The sequence below is a fragment of the Nannobrachium achirus genome, assembly GCF_963921795.1.
Source record: "Nannobrachium achirus genome assembly, chromosome: 3".
Classification (NCBI taxonomy): domain Eukaryota; kingdom Metazoa; phylum Chordata; class Actinopteri; order Myctophiformes; family Myctophidae; genus Nannobrachium; species Nannobrachium achirus.
In genome coordinates this window covers 74,904,148-74,925,374 of record NC_137812.1, presented here as the reverse complement: position 1 = coordinate 74,925,374, position 21,227 = coordinate 74,904,148, and the positions used below count along the sequence as shown (strand labels likewise).

General features: G+C 42.5%; 1 protein-coding gene across 1 annotated transcript in view; it reads right to left on the bottom strand.

The window, feature by feature from the left end:
* The window catches only part of LOC308281737 (ERO1-like protein beta), a 69,337-nt gene that overhangs the window by 7,106 nt on the left and 41,004 nt on the right, over positions 1-21,227 (bottom strand). Inside the window, 9 exon segments of the mRNA XM_080722019.1 lie at positions 6,663-6,732; positions 9,672-9,775; positions 10,850-10,992; positions 11,270-11,362; positions 11,595-11,621; positions 14,569-14,580; positions 15,524-15,570; positions 18,439-18,559; positions 19,794-19,867. Of these exon segments, the coding sequence (XP_080578145.1) occupies positions 6,663-6,732; positions 9,672-9,775; positions 10,850-10,992; positions 11,270-11,362; positions 11,595-11,621; positions 14,569-14,580; positions 15,524-15,570; positions 18,439-18,559; positions 19,794-19,867 (691 nt within the window).

The window sequence follows — 21,227 nt, the reverse complement described above, 5'->3', positions numbered from 1 at the left end:
TAATGACTAGAGGCATGTTTTCACTACAGTTCCGGAATTTTTCCTGCAAAATAATTAGCATAATCATTTTCAACTTGCCGGGAGTTTAGTTTTTTGGGTGTTTTCACATGAGCAAAAATGCTGGCATAGCTATAAAATACCTAGTTTTCACTACAGCATTGTCGCGGTATAAGTCCGTGTTGCCAGACTTTGCGAGAGAAATAAGCAACCAGGTGTACGAAAATAAGCCCCAAAAAGTGATATTATCTAGGCCACACAAACAATTTAAAACTATAAGCATCGCCACATCAGCTACTTTACAATTACCGGTCTAAAAGATCACAACAAATAAAACGCAGCCAGAAACGATCAATATATACAAGCAACTTTACGGAAATCAAGACCATAGTCGCTTATAATTAGCAGACATGGCAACCAGTGCGCACCACACTGACTGTCTGGACGCTTGGTCGCTTGCTAAAGCAGCAGCGACTCACGTCTGTTCGTCTCTCCTTTTCTCTCTCACCAATGGATTTAACAAGTTACAAGAAATATTCTTCATGAAACAACACATGTGAACCTTATGTGTCACATAAGGTTCAGAAAGGATCGCTTATGCAACGTGTTGCACATGTGGGATTGTGGGCTTGTTTTTTTTTCTTCACGCGTCACCGATGGATGCTGGTCATCCACTCGCTCGCTGCTCACTCAGTAAAACACTTTACGACGAGAAACTATTAACTAATGATGCCGCTCTTTGAGTTGGTAGCTTCCAACTTTCATCACAGCATAGGCCAAATGAGCGCATTGCGTCCCAATCAGACAAAAAATAGGCTATAGCACCGTAAAAAGAGTTGGTAAAGATTCCAGCTTTCATCACATTACGAGTGCATCGCGTCCTGTACTCCTGTCTCCAGAGCGGACTTGTATCAAAACACACACAGCTTAATTACAAATAGGCTATAGAATAGCCTACAAATAATTTTGAACCATGAATTGATCTAGCATTAAGCTTGCATTTCTCAGCACCGCGGCCGTATCGGAGATTGTAGAAAGAAATAGACGTCTGTCTTCTGTGTTTGGCAGGCTTACATAACATTCGAATGCAATATGGATTCTGAAGCTTTCAATCCCAATTACAATGCTTTAACTGTTAATATTGGCTCCTTGCGTGCACCTGCTTGTCCGAAAAAAGTAAAAATCACGGTATGCCGTTTTCACTGTGGGGAAACTTCTATTCTCCCAGTACTTTCATCAAAAATTACTAGGTATTTTCCCGTCACGTTTGGGACACCAAAACTCACGGAAGACAAAATAAGTGGCCGTTTTCACATGGCGTGAATTTCAAAATTGCCGTAATTTTGGAAAAAACTTCCAGAAGTTTGACTCAGTGAAAACGGGGCTTAGTATAGTAGTATTAAAATGTATTTTTTTATGTCCAATGTATTTAGGTTCATAAAGTTAACATGAGTATATAACTAAATGCGTTTGAAATTGAATCAAAATGTTACATTTCAGGATTCCAAAAAAAGAGGCAAAAATAGCCGATCTACAAGCTCAAAACGTTTTGAGCTTGTAGATCTGCTATTTTTGCTTCTTTTGTATGAGATATGACAAAGTAGGACGTGGCAATATGCAATGTGGCCCTCTGGAGTGAAGGTGGAAATATAGTGGCCCTCTGGAGTGAAGGTGGAAATATAGTGGCCCTCTGGAGTGAAGGTGGAAATATAGTGGCCCTCTGGAGTGAAGGTGGAAATATAGTGGCCCTCTGGAGTGAAGGTGGAAATATAGTGGCCCTCTGGAGTGAAGGTGGAAATATAGTGGCCCTCTGGAGTGAAGGTGGAAATATAGTGGCCCTCTGGAGTGAAGGTGGAAATATAGTGGCCCTCTGGAGTGAAGGTGGAAATATAGTGGCCCTCTGGAGTGAAGGTGGAAATATAGTGGCCCTCTGGAGTGAAGGTGGGAATATAGTGGCCCTCTGGAGTGAAGGTGGAAATATAGTGGCCCTCTGGAGTGAAGGTGGAAATATAGTGGTCCTCTGGAGTGAAGGTGGAAATATAGTGGCCCTCTGGAGTGAAGGTGGAAATATAGTGGCCCTCTGGAGTGAAGGTGGAAATATAGTGGCCCTCTGGAGTGAAGGTGGAAATATAGTGGCCCTCTGGAGTGAAGGTGGAAATATAGTGGCCCTCTGGAGTGAAGGTGGAAATATAGTGGCCCTCTGGAGTGAAGGTGGAAATATAGTGGCCCTCTGGAGTGAAGGTGGAAATATAGTGGTCCTCTGGAGTGAAGGTGGAAATATAGTGGCCCTCTGGAGTGAAGGTGGAAATATAGTGGTCCTCTGGAGTGAAGGTGGAAATATAGTGGCCCTCTGGAGTGAAGGTGGAAATATAGTGGTCCTCTGGAGTGAAGGTGGAAATATAGTGGCCCTCTGGAGTGAAGGTGGAAATATAGTGGCCCTCTGGAGTGAAGGTGGAAATATAGTGGTCCTCTGGAGTGAAGGTGGAAATATAGTGGCCCTCTGGAGTGAAGGTGGAAATATAGTGGCCCTCTGGAGTGAAGGTGGAAATATAGTGGCCCTCTGGAGTGAAGGTGGAAATATAGTGGCCCTCTGGAGTGAAGGTGGAAATATAGTGGCCCTCTGGAGTGTAGGTGTAAATATAGTGGCCCTCTGGAGTGAAGGTGGAAATATAGTGGTCCTCTGGAGTGAAGGTGGAAATATAGTGGCCCTCTGGAGTGAAGGTGGAAATATAGTGGCCCTCTGGAGTGAAGGTGGAAATATAGTGGCCCTCTGGAGTGAAGGTGGAAATATAGTGGCCCTCTGGAGTGAAGGTGGAAATATAGTGGCCCTCTGGAGTGAAGGTGGAAATATAGTGGCCCTCTGGAGTGTAGGTGTAAATATAGTGGCCCTCTGGAGTGAAGGTGTAAATATAGTGGTCCTCTGGAGTGAAGGTGTAAATATAGTGGCCCTCTGGAGTGAAGGTGTAAATATAGTGGTCCTCTGGAGTGAAGGTGTAAATATAGTGGCCCTCTGGAGTGAAGGTGGAAATATAGTGGCCCTCTGGAGTGAAGGTGGAAATATAGTGGTCCTCTGGAGTGAAGGTGGAAATATAGTGGCCCTCTGGAGTGAAGGTGGAAATATAGTGGCCCTCTGGAGTGAAGGTGGAAATATAGTGGCCCTCTGGAGTGAAGGTGGAAATATAGTGGCCCTCTGGAGTGAAGGTGTAAATATAGTGGCCCTCTGGAGTGAAGGTGGAAATATAGTGGCCCTCTGGAGTGAAGGTGGAAATATAGTGGCCCTCTGGAGTGAAGGTGGAAATATAGTGGCCCTCTGGAGTGAAGGTGGGAATATAGTGGCCCTCTGGAGTGAAGGTGGAAATATAGTGGCCCTCTGGAGTGAAGGTGGAAATATAGTGGCCCTCTGGAGTGAAGGTGGAAATATAGTGGCCCTCTGGAGTGAAGGTGGAAATATAGTGGCCCTCTGGAGTGAAGGTGGAAATATAGTGGCCCTCTGGAGTGAAGGTGGGAATATAGTGGCCCTCTGGAGTGAAGGTGGAAATATAGTGGCCCTCTGGAGTGAAGGTGGAAATATAGTGGCCCTCTGGAGTGAAGGTGGAAATATAGTGGCCCTCTGGAGTGAAGGTGGAAATATAGTGGCCCTCTGGAGTGAAGGTGGAAATATAGTGGCCCTCTGGAGTGAAGGTGGAAATATAGTGGCCCTCTGGAGTGAAGGTGGAAATATAGTGGCCCTCTGGAGTGAAGGTGGAAATATAGTGGCCCTCTGGAGTGAAGGTGGAAATATAGTGGCCCTCTGGAGTGAAGGTGGAAATATAGTAGCCCTCTGGAGTGAAGGTGGAAATATAGTGGCCCTCTGGAGTGAAGGTGGAAATATAGTGGCCCTCTGGAGTGAAGGTGTAAATATAGTGGCCCTCTGGAGTGAAGGTGGAAATATAGTGGTCCTCTGGAGTGAAGGTGTAAATATAGTGGCCCTCTGGAGTGAAGGTGGAAATATAGTGGCCCTCTGGAGTGAAGGTGGAAATATAGTGGTCCTCTGGAGTGAAGGTGTAAATATAGTGACCCTCTGGAGTGAAGGTGTAAATATAGTGGCCCTCTGGAGTGAAGGTGTAAATATAGTGGTCCTCTGGAGTGAAGGTGGAAATATAGTGGTCCTCTGGAGTGAAGGTGTAAATATAGTGACCCTCTGGAGTGAAGGTGTAAATATAGTGACCCTCTGGAGTGAAGGTGTAAATATAGTGGCCCTCTGGAGTGAAGGTGGAAATATAGTGGCCCTCTGGAGTGAAGGTGTAAATATAGTGGTCCTCTGGAGTGAAGGTGTAAATATAGTGACCCTCTGGAGTGAAGGTGTAAATATAGTGACCCTCTGGAGTGAAGGTGTAAATATAGTGACCCTCTGGAGTGAAGGTGTAAATATAGTGGCCCTCGCCATCATTAAAGTTGCCCACCCCTGCTCTACACCAAACCTCTTTGCCGAAAATAGCCGATCTACAAGCTCACATGGTATAAAGCATAACTCCTCTATCCACAGACCTTCATTAAGTCGGCTGTTCGGTGCTGCAAAGACGTTCCCCGAACTGAACCAAATTAAACTCTCTAAACTCTAAAAGTGGAGTATGTTTGCTTTTAGCTGAATGTTTAAATCCCTGTGCTGTTATTAAAGTCTGCATTGTTCTGAAAATGTTTTAAATGTTTTTTTTTTCTCTGCTTTATTGTAATCGTGTATTTTTTCTGCTCTCTAAAGCGCTTTGAGCTGCATTTCATGTCATGAAAGTTTATTATTATTACCAGTAAGACTTATCTCCACAAATATAACCGACGAATCTCACTAAGTCTGACCTCACAAGCCCCATATTTGGACACGAACAACATATAACTCCATATATAGAGACATAGCTGCTGACATCAGTATGACATCACACTGCTGACATCAGTATGACATCACACCGTACACAAATGACCCTTATATAAGACTATCTACTCCTACTTATCTACCGACAGATTAGATGCAAGCAGGATCTCGACTCTGACACAACTCATCGGCTCATAAGCTGGTTCTCCCTCCATATATGGAGATAACCGACGAATCTCACTAAGTCTGACCTCACAAGCCCCATATTTGGACACGAACAACATATAACTCCATCAGAGATTGCGTTAGACCGGAAATTGCCGGATTTGACCGATTTATAATGACAAAGACCCGAAAATATAAACCTCATCGGACATAAGGACCGATTGAAAATGACACGGCAGTTCACCGCAAATCTCTCTCTCTCTCTCTCTCTCTCTCTCTTTCTCAATGTCTCTCTCTCTCTCTCTCTCTCTCCCTCATCACGCTCTCTCACATGCACGTCTGGTTGCACAAACACACACGGGTTAAGTTACACTTTTTCCTGTAAATAATAACCTGTGTGAAATAAGCTGCATTGGGAGGTGAACGGGAGACACTTTATTGTGAAGGTAAGACAGGAAATGATAGTTGTTGCTGGGTAGGCCTAGTTGTCGGTTTGTTATGTTGTCGCTATGCTCTCTATGAGCTGCCTTGGTTTTGGAATATGAGCGCGCAGTTTAAGTTATAGTACATGAATGGACAGTCAAAAATAAGTTGTATTATCAGAACTGTTTAGCCTAAACATTAATTTGCGAATGGGGCGCTGGGGGAGAGAGAAGACAGCAGTCCATTTCAGCGTCATTTTGCAATGCGCACTGTGAACCCATGGGAATTATTGAAGGCACGCAGGACAACTACAACCCATATAAAACAAACTTTATACACTCGATTGAAGTTCTTTATGAGGAGATGTTATGGAAACTGTACAAGATCACCACCAAAGCATTTTCAACCTTCCCAAAGTTGCATAACAGAGATGCAGGATGATCGTGACCACTCGACCATACTAGTGAGTAGTCTATAATTGATTCCTTTCTGGCCAGATTAATCTATCAACCTATGAAACATTGCACAGACCCCACTTTCAGACTATTTCTCATTATTCTGTACATTATTATGTGTTGGCCTGAAATATGATGCAGAACAGAAACAACTTGTTATGAAACCATGCAGTATCTGTGCAAACACACAGCCTGCGTGAGTAGTCCAATATAATTAATTTCCTTATGCAAGATGATCGATCATCATCAAAACATACAGCTTCCGAAGCTGTATGTTTTTTGTACAGCCTACTACTCCTTTACATTCAATTAGTTCAGTCCCAACTATACAGCAGGACTTAAACTGTTGTTATTGGCTATGTTTTTGCACCTGCTTGTCATCCATGCATTAAAATTATTATGTCCGGTATTTTTATCAGATGTCCGATAAATTTTAATCATGCCGGTCACGGTGACCGGCTGTTAAAAATCCTAGCGCAACCTCTGAACTCCATATATAGAGACATAGCTGCTGACATCAGTATGACATCACACTGCTGACATCAGTATGACATCACACCGTACACAAACAAAGGTGTGACGTGTGACCGACCGACGGACGGACGGACGGCCGGTGGAGGTTTTGATACTAAACTGCGACCTAACGGTCGCAATTATTATTCTGTGTCTCACTCTGGACAGTTCAGAAACCTTTCTACTCGCTCTGTGTCTCAGATGTTAGTGTACACTTTAGCGTCTATCAGGTTAAAGTGAAGTGCATGTTGTTTTTATCGTACCTTTAATACTTTGGCTTCCTTTTGTTCGCCGGCGAACATGGACTTCTCATCAAAGTGCATGGGGAAGGCTCTGAAACAAACACAGAAGAACATGGACTTCTCATCAAAGTGCATGGGGAAGGCTCTGAAACAAACACAGAAGAACATGGACTTCTCATCAAAGTGCATGGGGAAGGCTCTGAAACAAACACAGAAGAACATGGACTTCTCATCAAAGTGCATGGGGAAGGCTCTGAAACAAACACAGAAGAACATGGACTTCTCATCAAAGTGCATGGGGAAGGCTCTGAAACAAACACAGAAGAACATGGACTTCTCATCAAAGTGCATGGGGAAGGCTCTGAAACAAACACAGAAGAACATGGACTTCTCATCAAAGTGCATGGGGAAGGCTCTGAAACAAACAACACAGAAGAACATGGACTTCTCATCAAAGTGCATGGGGAAGGCTCTGAAACAAACACAGAAGAACATGGACTTCTCATCAAAGTGCATGGGGAACGCTCTGAAACAAACACAGAAGAACATGGACTTCTCATCAAAGTGCATGGGGAAGGCTCTGAAACAAACACAGAAGAACATGGACTTCTCATCAAAGTGCATGGGGAAGGCTCTGAAACAAACACAGAAGAACATGGACTTCTCATCAAAGTGCATGGGGAAGGCTCTGAAACAAACAACACAGAAGAACATGGACTTCTCATCAAAGTGCATGGGGAAGGCTCTGAAACAAACAACACAGAACAGTGTCTTAATGTATGTGTGGCGGAGAGAGTCGCAGCCACAGCCTTGAAGCCTCAAAAGTCTAGTATCTCCCTTGTTCCATAGGGATATCCCTTTGGAGTAATGGTTAAGCAGGGGTTGACACTAAGGTCTCAGAGGCACTTGCCCATCGGGCAAGTACAGGTCATGTTCTACTTGCCCAAAGGTCATGCCAACTGGCCAGAAAAGTAAATCTTCCATTATAAAATGAAAATTTAATTACCGCTCAATTTAACACGTTTTTTACCCCCTGGGGCTGTGCGCTAAATGTCATACCTATATTTTTATCCAAACACCTACATAGCTGTGATTGAATATGACTATGGGTTCACACCTATTTTAGATTTTATTAAGTGTTGCAACAGTAAAAACAGCACATTATAGGTAAACAGTGCTTTTATTTTACATCCCACAGACCAGAAGACAGAGCGCTCTGGCCACGTTCAGGTGTTTAGACAGATATCTGGTGTTGAGTTTGTGACGGTTGCGTTCCCTCTCAAATGAGCACTTGTCCGGTCGGGCAACCTGAAAGCCAACTTCACCTGCCAGAACGTTTTATTTTTGATTGATTGAAGACTTTATTAGAAGTTTGCATAGGAAAAGGTACAGTTTCATGACGGTACAGTTCACTGGTACAAGGTCTACTAAAAGGAGATCCATGAAAAGACTAAGCTTATTTCCACTGGAAACCATTGAAGTATCTCATATAACATTGAATGACAGACAAATAGAACACAGTACTATGCAGTAGATATGTAAAGAAAAACAAAATAGAAGACAGTAAGTCAAAACAAACAGTATATACAAAGAAGGGGCAGGGGAGGGTAGGGTTGGGCTAGATTCTTTTTTACCAGTTGCGAACGGCTGCTGCCTGTAAGTGGTTTTTCAGGGCAATTTTAAAGGATGCTAGTGATCCACACTCCTTTGTGGCCTTCGGTAAGGCTTTCCACATTTTGGTGGTATAGCAGAAAAAAGAGTTTGACCCTTTGTTGGTTTTGACTCTGGGTTGAAAGTGATCTGTGGCGCTGCCTCTGGTGTTGTAATTATGGACATCCTTAACGTTTATAAAGTATTTTGATAGGTACTTGGGTATCATAGTGGTGTAGTGTATCTTGTACACCAGGCCCATTGCAAGTTGCTGTACTCTGTCAACTACTCTGAGCCACCCCACTCTTAACTGGTGAGTAGCGGTGAGGTGAGTCTGATAGGGAAGTCTAAGCAGGACCCTAATTAGTTTATTTTGGGCTGTTTGTAGTTTAGTTTTCAGGGCTTGTGGGGCGTCACAATACCATACGTGGACTCCGTAGTCAAAGAGGGGCTGGATTATTGCACCAGCTATGGTCTTCAGTGTGTTGGAATTGACCATCGGGGCGATCCTCTGTAGGAAACGAGTTTGTTGGTTGATTTTATTTATTACTTTAGAAGTCATCTTTTCACTGGAAAGATTAGCTTCAAGGATACATCCTAAGTAAGAGATTTCGTTTTTTCGTGTTATGACCTTGTCACCCACTTTGATTGTGAAGTTATCAACTTTTTTGAGGTTATGATTTGATCCAAAGAGGATGGACTCTGTTTTACCCAGGTGAATTGATAATTTGTTGTCGTTAAGCCATGTGCAGATCTTACTTAGTTCAGAGTTAAGTGTCTTCTCAACCTGCAAGTGGTCCTTGCCCGAGACTAGGAGAGCCGAGTCATCCGCGAACAGGAACAGGTTGCAGTCACAAGCAGATGCCATGTCGTTCACGTATATTAGGAACAACAGAGGTCCCAGTATGCTACCTTGAGGAACACCACAGTTTACCGGGAGGGGGGGGGACAGGGTACCGTTAATCTCCACCACCTGTTCCCTCCCCACCAGGTAAGACTGCATCCACCTCACTGCTGCGCTGTCAAGACCGATGGCTTTTAGTTTCTCAATCAGAATAGAATGATTTACGGTGTCAAATGCCTTCTGGAGGTCCATCATGACCATGCCGCTATATTTGCCGTCATCCGCTTCGCGTTTGATTTGGTCAGTCAAATAGAGAAGGCATGTGTCAGTGGAATGAGATTTTCTGAATCCAGATTGGAACTCGTAAATCAGATTATTCTCATCGAGATATCTTGCTATCTGTTCGTAGACTATTGGTGGGCAAGCCTTAGTGTCAATGCCTGGTTAAGATATTGGACTTTCAAGTGGGAGAAACGGGTTTGAAGTCGGGTGGGGAGGTTCATGTGTGTGTGTGTGTGTGCGTGTGCATCTCTTACTTGGTCTCGTTAAAGAAGATCAGCAGCTGCTCCTTGGTGACAGAGTCCTCTGAAGAGTTGCCGGTGTACAGGTTGATGAAGGCTCGGTCAAAGTAGGGCGCCACCTGGTGGATGGAGGACACACGACATGAGAAACTAGGACAAGGCTACTAAAATAGTAGATCTGCTGTTTTTCAACAGTTAAAGAATAAAATAATGCTTAAAGTGGTTCAAAACTAGTGACACAGTTTTGCATTCAGGCCTAAATGGCTTAATACTTACTACCAGTAAGACTCCTTAACTCATACCCTGCCAAAAAAAAGACGTTTCTATAATAAAAACGTCTTTATGGCCTTTTTTTCCTTTTTTCAATTTTCTTTTTTTGAAACATTTTTTTTTTGGACCTCCAACAGTGTACTAGCCATGATCGCGATCGCGAAATTGCATGTTTAACCCCCATACCAACCCCATCTTTCAAACATGGCAGCCATGTTTGTTTACATTTGAAGAAAACCTAAGGGCTCCTTTCTCCTGAATGCCTGAACGGATTTCCAAGCGGATTTTTTTGTTTGAAAGCTGTGACAAGCATGCACATGCATAGTGCATGATCTGTGCACGAATGTGTGCACCAGCGTGCACATTATTTTTTTAACCCTTTGTTGGCGAAACAGCAATATAAGAGGTCCCACTTTAAATATGGCACCGACTGAGTTAATCGGGAGATTTTAGGGCAAAAGCCCTGTGTCCAAAAATGTGTTTGAAAAAATCGGCCTGATGGTGGCGCTATATGGGACAGATCCATGTTGATGACATGAGTGTAGACATACTGTGTAGCGATTTGCGTAATTTTAGGGCAAAATCTGTAGGAGTAGTGTCCAAAAATGTGTTTAAAAAAATCGGCCTGAAGGTGGCGCTGAATGGGACAGATCCATGTTGATGAGTAGAGCAAGTGTGTACCGATTTGCGTGATTTTAGGGCAAAAATTTTAGGAGCAGTGTCCAAAAATGTGTTTGAGAATCGGCCTCATGGTGGCGCTAGAAGAGGGTCATGTGAGAATTGATGGAGGGTGGAGGTTGTGGTTTGGCAGGCAAGGAGTGTGTGTGCAAAATTAGGCATGGATCGGGGCAACGGTTGCGGAGATATGAGCAGGGCAAAAGTGTGACGTGTGACAGACTGACAGACTGATGGACAGCTGGTACCTTGGACAGTGCTCGTAGCTCGATCAGATACAGGATGTAGAGGTTCTTGAGGCGGCGAGTTCCTTCTCCCTTCGTCTCCGCCGGGTCGAAGCGACTACGGAACTCCTGGACGTTAGGACCCCACGATGCCTTGCCCCACATCTCTGTTAGCATGGAAACATTATGTTAGCATGTTGTTAGCATGTTGTCCACTCATTTTGTCCATGGGCAAATATTACATTTTGACAAAAAAAGTCCATCCCACAAGCCAGCATTAATTAATGAATCTGTTAATTAATCTGGTTTGTATTTACTAGGATGTTTACCCGTTAATGAATCTGTTAATGAATTAATGATGAATCTGTTAATTAATCTGGTTTGTATTGACTAGGCTGTTTATCTGTTAATGAATCAGTCAAACATAAAGGTTGTCATAGTTACCGTCCAGCAGGTACTCTGCACACAGGTGGATGTTGATGCTGCTGTGCAGACCTGAGATCAGCCTGTAGAAAACTCTCTTCTCCAAACACAACCCTGTTACCATAGAAACACAACCCTGTTACCATAGAAACACAACCCTGTTACCATAGAAACAGACCTGAGATCAGCCTGTCTTCTCTAAACTCAACCCTATGAACACATTAGAACTGGTCTGAGATCAAGACAAGAGAACAGAGAACAGAAGGGAAGGGAAGAGAGAAAGGAAGAAAGAAAGAAAGAAAGAAAGAAAGAGAGAGAGAAAGAAAGAAAGAAAGAACATGCTTACCTTCCAGCCATGTGTAGAAACCTTCTCCTGGAAACCATAAAAAACAGGAACACAATCTGTCAGTACATCTATACCTACCTACGCATCTATCTATCTATCTATCTATCTATCTATCTATCTATCTACCTACCTACCTATCTATCTATCTACCTACCTACCTACCTACCTACCTATCTACCTACCTACCTACCTACCTACCTACCTACCCATCTATCTATCTATCTATCTACCTACCTACCTACCTACCTACCTACCTATCTATCTATCTATCTATCTACCTACCTATCTATCTATCTATCTACCTATCTATCTATCTATCTATCTATCTACCTATCTATCTATCTATCTATCTATCTACCTACCTACCTACCTACCTATCTATCTACCTATCTATCTACCTATCTATCTATCTATCTATCTATCTATCTCTCTATCTCTCTATCTCTCTATCTATCTGTACAACCCAGTCAGTAGTTCTCAAAATCTGCCCGAACCCGACCAGACATTTAGGGTAGGGTAGGGCCTAAAATGTATGCTAATTAGTCAGGCCGGGTAGGGCCTCGGGCTCCATGAAAAAAAAAAGAAAACATTTAAATTTAGTTTATTAAGAGTTCTCAAATAAAATTCTCCCCAAACCCGACCATACCCTACCCGGCCCGACCCGACGTTTTCGGGCCGGGTAGGGCCTAAAATGTATGCCAGTTAGTCAGGCCAGGCCTCGGGTCGGCCTGTTGAGAACTCTAATCTGTACAACACATCATGATATATTCTATGTGTGGAGTTGTCTGCTCATAGTAATACTACTACTACTACTACCAGTGTTGGGAAGAACGTCGTTACTTGTAACGGCGTTACATAACAAGACTACTTTTCTCGGTAACGAATAACATAACTCGTTACCTTTCCCATTCAATAACGCTGTTCTACTTACTGTGGTGTAAAGTGGCTAGTTACCTTTTACTTTTTTTTTTTTCAAAATGTTTTTTATCCCACGGTTTTGCAACCCATTTTTCTCACCCGGTGACTACTGCATGTTTTTGTGTGAGGGCCTATGCCCAAGGAGACACGGGGAGAACATGCAAACTCACCACAGAAAGGCCCTATCGCCAACCCCACCTAGGGTGTGGGCGCTGATGACGCGGGTGGAGGAACGCGCCCCCAGCGCCCACAGCTTCCCCCGGCGGGAATCGAACCCAGGACCTTCGAGCTGTGAGGCGAAGTGCTAACCACTGCACCACCGTGCCCCCACTTTTTGAGCGGTGGTCACAACGCTCCTATACGTGGCCGTGTGTGTGGGTCTGTCTGTCTGTCTGTCTGTATCCGTGTCTGTATGTAGCCTACAGTACCTTTTGTGACCACACATGTTAAGGGAGGGGCGCTGTTGTTCAGGCCAGGCCAGGCCAGACACAGACACAGACACAGACACAGACACAGACACACACAGACACACACACACACACACACACACACACACACACACACACACACACACACACACACACACACACACACACACACACACACACACACACACACACACACACACACACACACACACACGTGGATGGATGCGTGGATGGATGGATGGATGGATGATGGATGGATGGATGGATGGTTGGATGATGGATGGATGATGGATGGATGGTTGGATGATGGATGGATGGATGGATGGATGATGGATGGATGGATGGATGATGGATGGATGATGGATGGATGGTTGGATGATGGATGGATGGATGGATGGATGATGGATGGATGGATGGATGATGGATGGATGGATAATGGATGGATGGATGGATGATGGATGGATGGATAATGGATGGAGCCTCCACGACCACCGCTCAGTTCACACGGGTGTGATTTTTACTTTCTGTGGTCCAAATGAACTGTTTCTCTCCGCAGCGGAGAGCAGACTGAGCGGCAGCAGAGCGGAGCCTCCCTGTCTGCTGCCTGTCATAAACTGCCCTGTGGTAAATCTCATAGTCAAGTGAAAGCCGTGCCTGGCCTCGCACACTAACATGATGCGCTGTAGAGGAGCAATGATTGGTTGACCTAGCTTAAAGCTTCAGGCTAAGCCAATCAGAGACAGCCTTGGGCGGGTCTTAAAAAATACACACAAACTGAACAAGCCAACGCACGCACACACATTGTCACATAAACGGTGAAGAGAGACGGAGAGGAGAGTACTCGTGTCTCCAAATGCTGGCGAGATCTCGAGACAACAGCAACTTTGCAACATTATTTTAACTTTGTGGAGATAAATGGCGCAAAAAATCGACTCCACCAAAATCGCCACAGCATGTCACCCAGAGTGAACCAAACAGATTGATTGCCAAGCCACGTAATGCAAATACTAGCTAGATATGAAACATGCTTGATCAATGATGCTTTCCATCGCAACCTTTGAGTATGTTGCCTTCAGAGAACTAGTCAGTGTTGCACAGCACTACGATAAGTTCACAACTTGGTTTGAAAAAGGCTACAATGAATATATGCCTGTCAACATTTCTAAACATATCTTTAGCTTTATTTTTCCACTGCATTTCTATGCATAATTGCTACAATGACAGGGAGTTGTCTTTTTTCTTTATATAAGGTCATTATTGAAGCCCCCTAAAAAATAAAAAATAAAGTGTAACTGACTTTTTCCAGAATGCTTAGTTTTGATTTATATTTTTTAAAGTAAAGTAAGGTAACTAGTAACTTTTATAATTTAGTAACTAGTAACGTAACTACCGTATTTTCCGGACTATAAGGCGCACTTAAAAGCCTTTAATTTTCTCAAAAAAATACAGTGCGCCTTATAGTCAGGTGCGCCTTATATATGAAAACAGTTTGAAAATAGACCATTCATTGACAGTGCGCCTTATAGTCAGGTGCGCCTTATAGTCCAGAAAATACTGTAGTTACTTTTTTAGAGCAGTAACTAGTAAAGTAAAAAGTTACTTTTTTAAAGTAACATAATAATACTCACCATCATCATCACCTGGAGGAAGACAAAGAGAAATACACAGAATTATTAATGCACACAAACAAGGAAGAGTCTGGGACTGGGAATAGCTGATCTACAAGCCCACAATATGTCACATCACAATGTGTTGAGAGCTCGTAGATCGGCTTTTTTCGGCTACTAATATGAGCTATAGTCAAACATTATGTGTCTATGTAGTGTGTCTATTAGGGCATTAACGAATAAGTCGACAAGTCGACTGAGTCGACTTCATTACACAAGTCGACTCCCACCAGACAAAGTCGAAGTTGAAAATAAATAAAAAATACAAATAATCCTTTGTATTTTTTTCTATCATTATTTTTGCTCCATGTGTGCATCTGTACAGCATTCATTCTCAAGAACGGAATGATCCAATATTACAGCGCTACAGTACATTAGGTATAACATCTATTGTGAAAATAGCAGATCTACATGCTCACAACGCCTCGCATTGCGAGGCGTTGTGAGCATGTAGATCTGCTATTTTCACAATTTTTGCGAGGTGTTGTGAGCATGTAGATCTGCTAGTTTCACATTTTCTGCCTCTATATATTTGACAATTTGGCCAATGTTTAATTTGTCATTTTAGAGGTATTAAAAAGTCCTTAAATTGTCACTTTAGAAATGTGCAGATACCCTCTATACACTTAAACTTTATGTTGGTTTGTTTACAGTTGAATGAGAAAACAATGTTGCACATTAAGTTAATCATCTGGGGACCCCCCCAAATAATTGGGGGGTTGTGTGTGATGTGACGACGTCATGAAACGATAAAGTCGACTTCAACTCGACTTTTTACTGAGTCGAGTCGACTTGCAAAAATCACAAGTCGTTAATGCCCTGGTGTCTGTATGTGTTGCGTTACGTTTGTGTACTGGTGGCTGCTTCTTGCAAAAAGTAACAAAATAAAGCCTCTGCCTGTCATTGTGTTTCTCACCTCTAGAGGGAGCCAGAGGGTTCAGAGGTCTATACACAGATCTGGGCCTGCGGGGGAAAAACATTTATTATCAGCCTTTTATTCAGTTCTGAATAAACATTGTGTCACTGTGTTGTCATCATTACACATACAGCAGCTGTTGAGGTGCCAGGAATCTATTCTGAAGGTTAAGAGCCTAGAATTATTGAATGCTTTAACTATTGAAAAATAGCAGATCTACAAGCTCACAGTGCGGCACCGAGCGCCGCGCTGTGAGCTTGTAGATCTGCTATTTTTTTTTTAAAGTTGTGAAAATGTGTGCAAATCTTTGAATATATGTATTTTTTAAGCGAACGTTTGTAACTAAAATGTTGCTTCTGGGGGGTCCCTGGAACTAAATATTTTGAGATGGGGGTCGGTGGCCAAATAAATATCAGTTTGGGGGTCCTTCACATGAAAAGGTTTGAGAACCACTGACATAGTAGTCTCTCAAGAACAGACTAACTGAGCTCCAGTTAAGTTGACGATGGCTGGCCAGATTGCTGACATAGAAACATAAGTTTTTTTTTTTTTTTTTTTTTTTTTTAAACCTTAGAAGGATTCAAAAGACACTTATAGAATCGGGTCAAAATTCAAATGTTCACAATTTTCAAAAATAGCAGATCTACAAGCTCACAGCGTGACTTGTATATCTGCTATTTTTCAATAGTTAAAGCATAAAATAATGATACACAATAATGTGTACCCGTTCTGAATGGGTAAAAGGAGTAGTTCAACCCCAAAATGACTTGTTTCTATTGATTACTCACGCCATGGAGACTTGAGTTCAATAATATGTGTTTGTATTTTGTCACTTTCCTAAAGGCCCGACTTTGTAAAGATTTCTCAATCGTAATAAAATCGGGGCTATTTGCGGCGCGCTCCCGTGACTCAGTCGTTACTCAATCGTTAAATGTGAGGTAGTGGTCCGACTCGATTTTTACCCCGATTTGAGACCCAGATTATGTTACGAGAATATCAAACAGGTTTGATATTTTTACAAATCTGGCTTGAGTCTGAATGAATACAATGACGTAGCCTAGCCTACAACCAAAACAACAAGCCAAAAACCAAGCCATTCATTCCCCCAAAAAGACGCTGCCTGAGCTGCCAGCCTGGTCGTTGTTGGTGCGGCTGTTACCACAGCCCTTTATTTATTAGTTATTTCTCCGCGTTTCCATTATTCCAAACATTCAACGTTGTTGAATCAAGTTGATAGGATCGATCCGCGCCGGCTGGACTGAGAGGAGAGAACTAGAGAGGACTCCTCGCGCCTGGAGAGGAGAGGCACAGAGGGCTGGGGGAGGAAGGCGGAGCATGTGTGTGTGCAGTCTGTGCACTGCATGTGCAGTGAATCGAAAAAGTACTCAAGTAAAAGTATCAATACTGCAAAACTGTGATGCGACGCGCTGTGATTGAGCTTGTAGATCGGCTATTTTCAATTTTGGTTAGCCTAATGCTTTATAATAATATTATAATGTATTTAGGAACACAAGGCTATATAATAGGCATATTTCAGCAAATAAAAGGGAATCTTGAACCAGTCTTTACAAAATCTTTAGAGGCATACACATCTAACAACTGAAATCTTTGAAAAATCATCCTACAGTCTTTGGGGAGTCTTTTTCAAATCTTATAGTGTGAGGGGTAGTCTTTAAGAAATCTTTCCCAAATCTGTCCACAATCTTACCAAAGTTGTTAGGTGTAAGGCTAGCTTAAGACTAAAACATTGATCATAGTAAAGTGGGGGTAATTTAGGGTCAAGTAAATGTACCCCCAGTGATTCTGACCCAAATGCATTATGGGTCTCCATCCAGAATCAATGGGGGTACATTTACTATAATCAACGTTTTGTCTTTATTACAAAGAAAGATTATTGAACTCAGTTCTCCATGGCGTGAGTAATCAATTGGAATCATTTTGGGGGTGAACTACTCCTTTAAAGTTAACGATACAACACCTTCAATGCCATTGACGTGTGTGTGTGTGTGTGTGTGTGTGTGTGTGTGTGTGTGTGTGTGTGTGTGTGTGTGTGTGTGTGTGAGAGAGTGTGTGTGTGTGTGTGTGTGTGAGAGTGTGTGTGTGTGTGTGTGTGTGTGTGTGTGCATGTCTCTCACTTGAAGCAGTTCTCTTCATAGATGCTGTAGTGTGTGTGTGCGTGTGTGTGCGTCTGTGTGCGTGCGTGCGTGCGTGCGTGCGTGCGTGCGTGCGTGTGCGTCTCTTACTTAAAGCAGTTCTCCTCATAGATGCTGTTCCAGTGTGTGTGTGTGTGTGTGTGTGTGTGTGTGTGTGTGTGTGTGTGTGTGTGTCTCTTACTTAAAGCAGTTCTCCTCATACAGTAGATGCTGTTCCAGTGTGTGTGTGTGTGTGTGTGTGTGTGTGTGTGTGTGTGTGTGTGTGTGTGTGTGCATGTCTCACTTAAAGCAGTTCTCCTCATAGATGCTGTTCCAGTGTGTGTGTGTGTGTGTGTGTGTGTGTGTGTGTGTGTGTGTGTGTGTGTGTGTGCATGTCTCACTTAAAGCAGTTCTCCTCATAGATGCTGTTCCAGTGTGTGTGTGTGTGTGTGTGTGTGTGTGTGTGTGTGTGTGTGTGTGTGTGTGTGTGTGTGCATGTCTCACTTAAAGCAGTTCTCCTCATAGATGCTGTTCCAGTGTGTGTGTGTGTGTGTGTGTGTGTGTGTGTGTGTGTGTGTGTGTGTGTGTGTGTGTGTGTGTGTGTGTGTGTGTGTGTCTCTTACTTAAAGCAGTTCTCTTCATAGATGCTGTTCCAGTGTGTGTGTGTGTGTGTGTGTGTGTGTGTGTGTGTGTGTGTGTGTGTGCATGTCTCACTTAAAGCAGTTCTCCTCATAGATGCTGTTCCAGTGTGTGTGTGTGTGTGTGAGTGTGCATGTCTCTTACTTAAAGCAGTTCTCCTCATAGATGCTGTTCCAGACCCTCCAGGCAGAAGGTCCTTTATATCCTGTGTATCGTTCTGGATTCAACAGCAGGTCTACGTACTCGGAGTCTGGAGAGGTCTCATCTGGTAGAGAGACACAGGGACACAGAGAGAACTATAATATTTAGAGATATGAATATTTTTTAACAGGGGTCCTTCACATGAAAAGGTTTGAGCACCACTGACATAGCAGTCTCTCAAGAACAGACTAAAGGCTCTTTTCCACCGGCAGCGATAACGATGACGATAACGATTTAAAAAAGTGGGTTTTCAATTGAAGTGGATTGGCAGCATCCACTCAACACCGATACAGACAACGATAGCCGACAACTACATCGTTAGGATCAACAACGATGTGGTTAAGATCACAGTGATATGGAACTGGATCTCTGACAAAGCTCGAGGTGCGCTCTGCGCGAGCGGGTGTTAATTGGCGCCTCTTCACATTGATGTCCGATAACTTTATCGGACATCAAGGCATAATTATCGCTGTGATATTTTAAGGCTATCGTCATCGCTGCCGGTGGAAAAGGGCCTTAACTGAGCTCCAGTTAAGTGAAAAGGACCTTTTCTTTGACGATGGCTGGCCAGATTGCTGACATAGAAACAAAAGACACTTATAGAATTGGGTAAAAATTCAAATGTTCACAATTTAAAAAAAAATCTACAAGCTTACAGTGCAGCACTCGGTGCCGCTCTGTGAGCTTGTAGATCTGCTACTTTTCAATAGTTAAAGCATAAAATAATAATAATAATGGCACTGCATCTTTAACAACTTGAGAGTACAGTAGGGCATTCACCAAATATTCGAATATTCGAATATCAAAGTCACTATTTATTTTTTATTGTTTTCTCTTTAAAAAATATATAGTTTATGAAGCTTGGCTAGATAGGAAGTCATAATAATGAGTTGTCAATGCCCCTGGTGGATGAATTTGTTAATGCTCTATACCAGGGGTTCTCAAACCTTTTTAGGCCGTGACCCCCAAAAGAAACATATTTGAACTGGGGACCCCCACCCTGACAAGCACTTGGAATTGTAGGTATTACATTTAATGTGACTCGGTTCCGCAGATAAATATTGTGAAAATAGCAGATCTACATGCTCACAACACCTCGCGTTGTAGATCTGCTATTTTCACAATGTCGGCCTCTTGCTTACTTAATATTTGACAGTTTGGCCAGTCCTGTCGAATATTCCACTATTCGAATACTTTGAGGTTGAATAATTAGAATACTAAAAATCACTATTTGTGAATGCCCTAGCGTACAGTACTTCAGACAGACAGACAGACAGAGTGATTGACAGGCGTCTCACCGTCCAGCTCACAGAAGTTGTCCTGAGCGTCATCATGTCTGGCCCAGTCTGCAAACGCCTGTTTACTCTGATTACTGGAAATACAAATAAAAACATTAGTGTGTATAATGTAATACACAGTAATCAATGCTCTGATTGCATGTAATCGATATTCTGATTACTGTAAACACACACATGTAATCAATTAATCAATGCCTATGTACTCTGATAACTGTAAACAAGCACATAAAAACAATCAATCAATCAATTAATTAATTTGAGGGATGCAAATGCATTTAGTTAACTTTATGAACCTACAATACAATTACAAAGGACATAAGAAGGATGTTAAAGGGATATTCCACTTTCAACAGCTTATGGACTTTTCTCCCCACACACACCCATTGTAACTTCAAACTCCATTTTAACCATGATAGATTCATTAAAAACACACTTTCTTTTCTGGTGACGCATACTACCCTCCTAATACGTGAGCAGGTCGTGTTTTTTCAATAACTCATTTCATTTATTTTTAATAATTATTTGGGAAAATGGAAAAAATGAAATACAAAAATAAATGAAAAAAGTTATCGAAAAAACAAGGCCTGCTCATGTATTAGGAGGGTAATATGAGTCACCAGAAAAAAAAATTTTTTTGAAGTTACAATGGGTGTGTGTGGGGAGAGGCCCTGGGCCTGGAGGGCCTGGTAACATTTACATCAAATATCTAAATATTGAATCAAGCAAATTAAAAACTGTTCAGGGTGTTCATAAAAGCCTGATTAGATGTGAAATATCCCTTTAAGTCATTAAGCTACTAATAGAGACTGAAGTAATTAAAGCGGGTCAGGTTTGCAGTGTTTTCATTTACTGCTTTCTATAGTTTCAGCAATTTTATAATGACTTTTATAATGGTTTGGGGGCATGCATGCAAGTGGCTAAATATGTATTCAATAAGCTGGTGATGTCTTTATTGCTATTTACTGTAATCCCCATAAGTCTTTTTGACAAAAAAGTAGCAGATCTACAAGCTCACAACGCGCCACAGTTCAAATATGGTTATTTTGTGGAGATCAAGGCCTGAGAAAGATTGACAACCACTGACAGAGACACAGGGGTGTAATGCCGGTCTGCCACCAACAGGGGTCTCCATTGATCGATTGATTGAATAATGTATTAGAAGGTTGCATAGGGGGAAAAGTACAGTTTCATGACAGTACAAATAACTGGTACAAGGTCAACTAAAAGGAGATCCTAGTAAGCTTTACGGCTTATTTACACAGGAACCACTTCATGCATCTCATAACATTGACAGACAGACAGACGGATAGAACACAGTACTGTGCATAGGGAGTTGATAGAACACAGTACTGTGTATAGGGAATTGTCAGTATTCAAAAGGGGAAACAATACAAAAAAAAAAGCATTCATAAAATCTCCCAGGTTGAGGGTTTT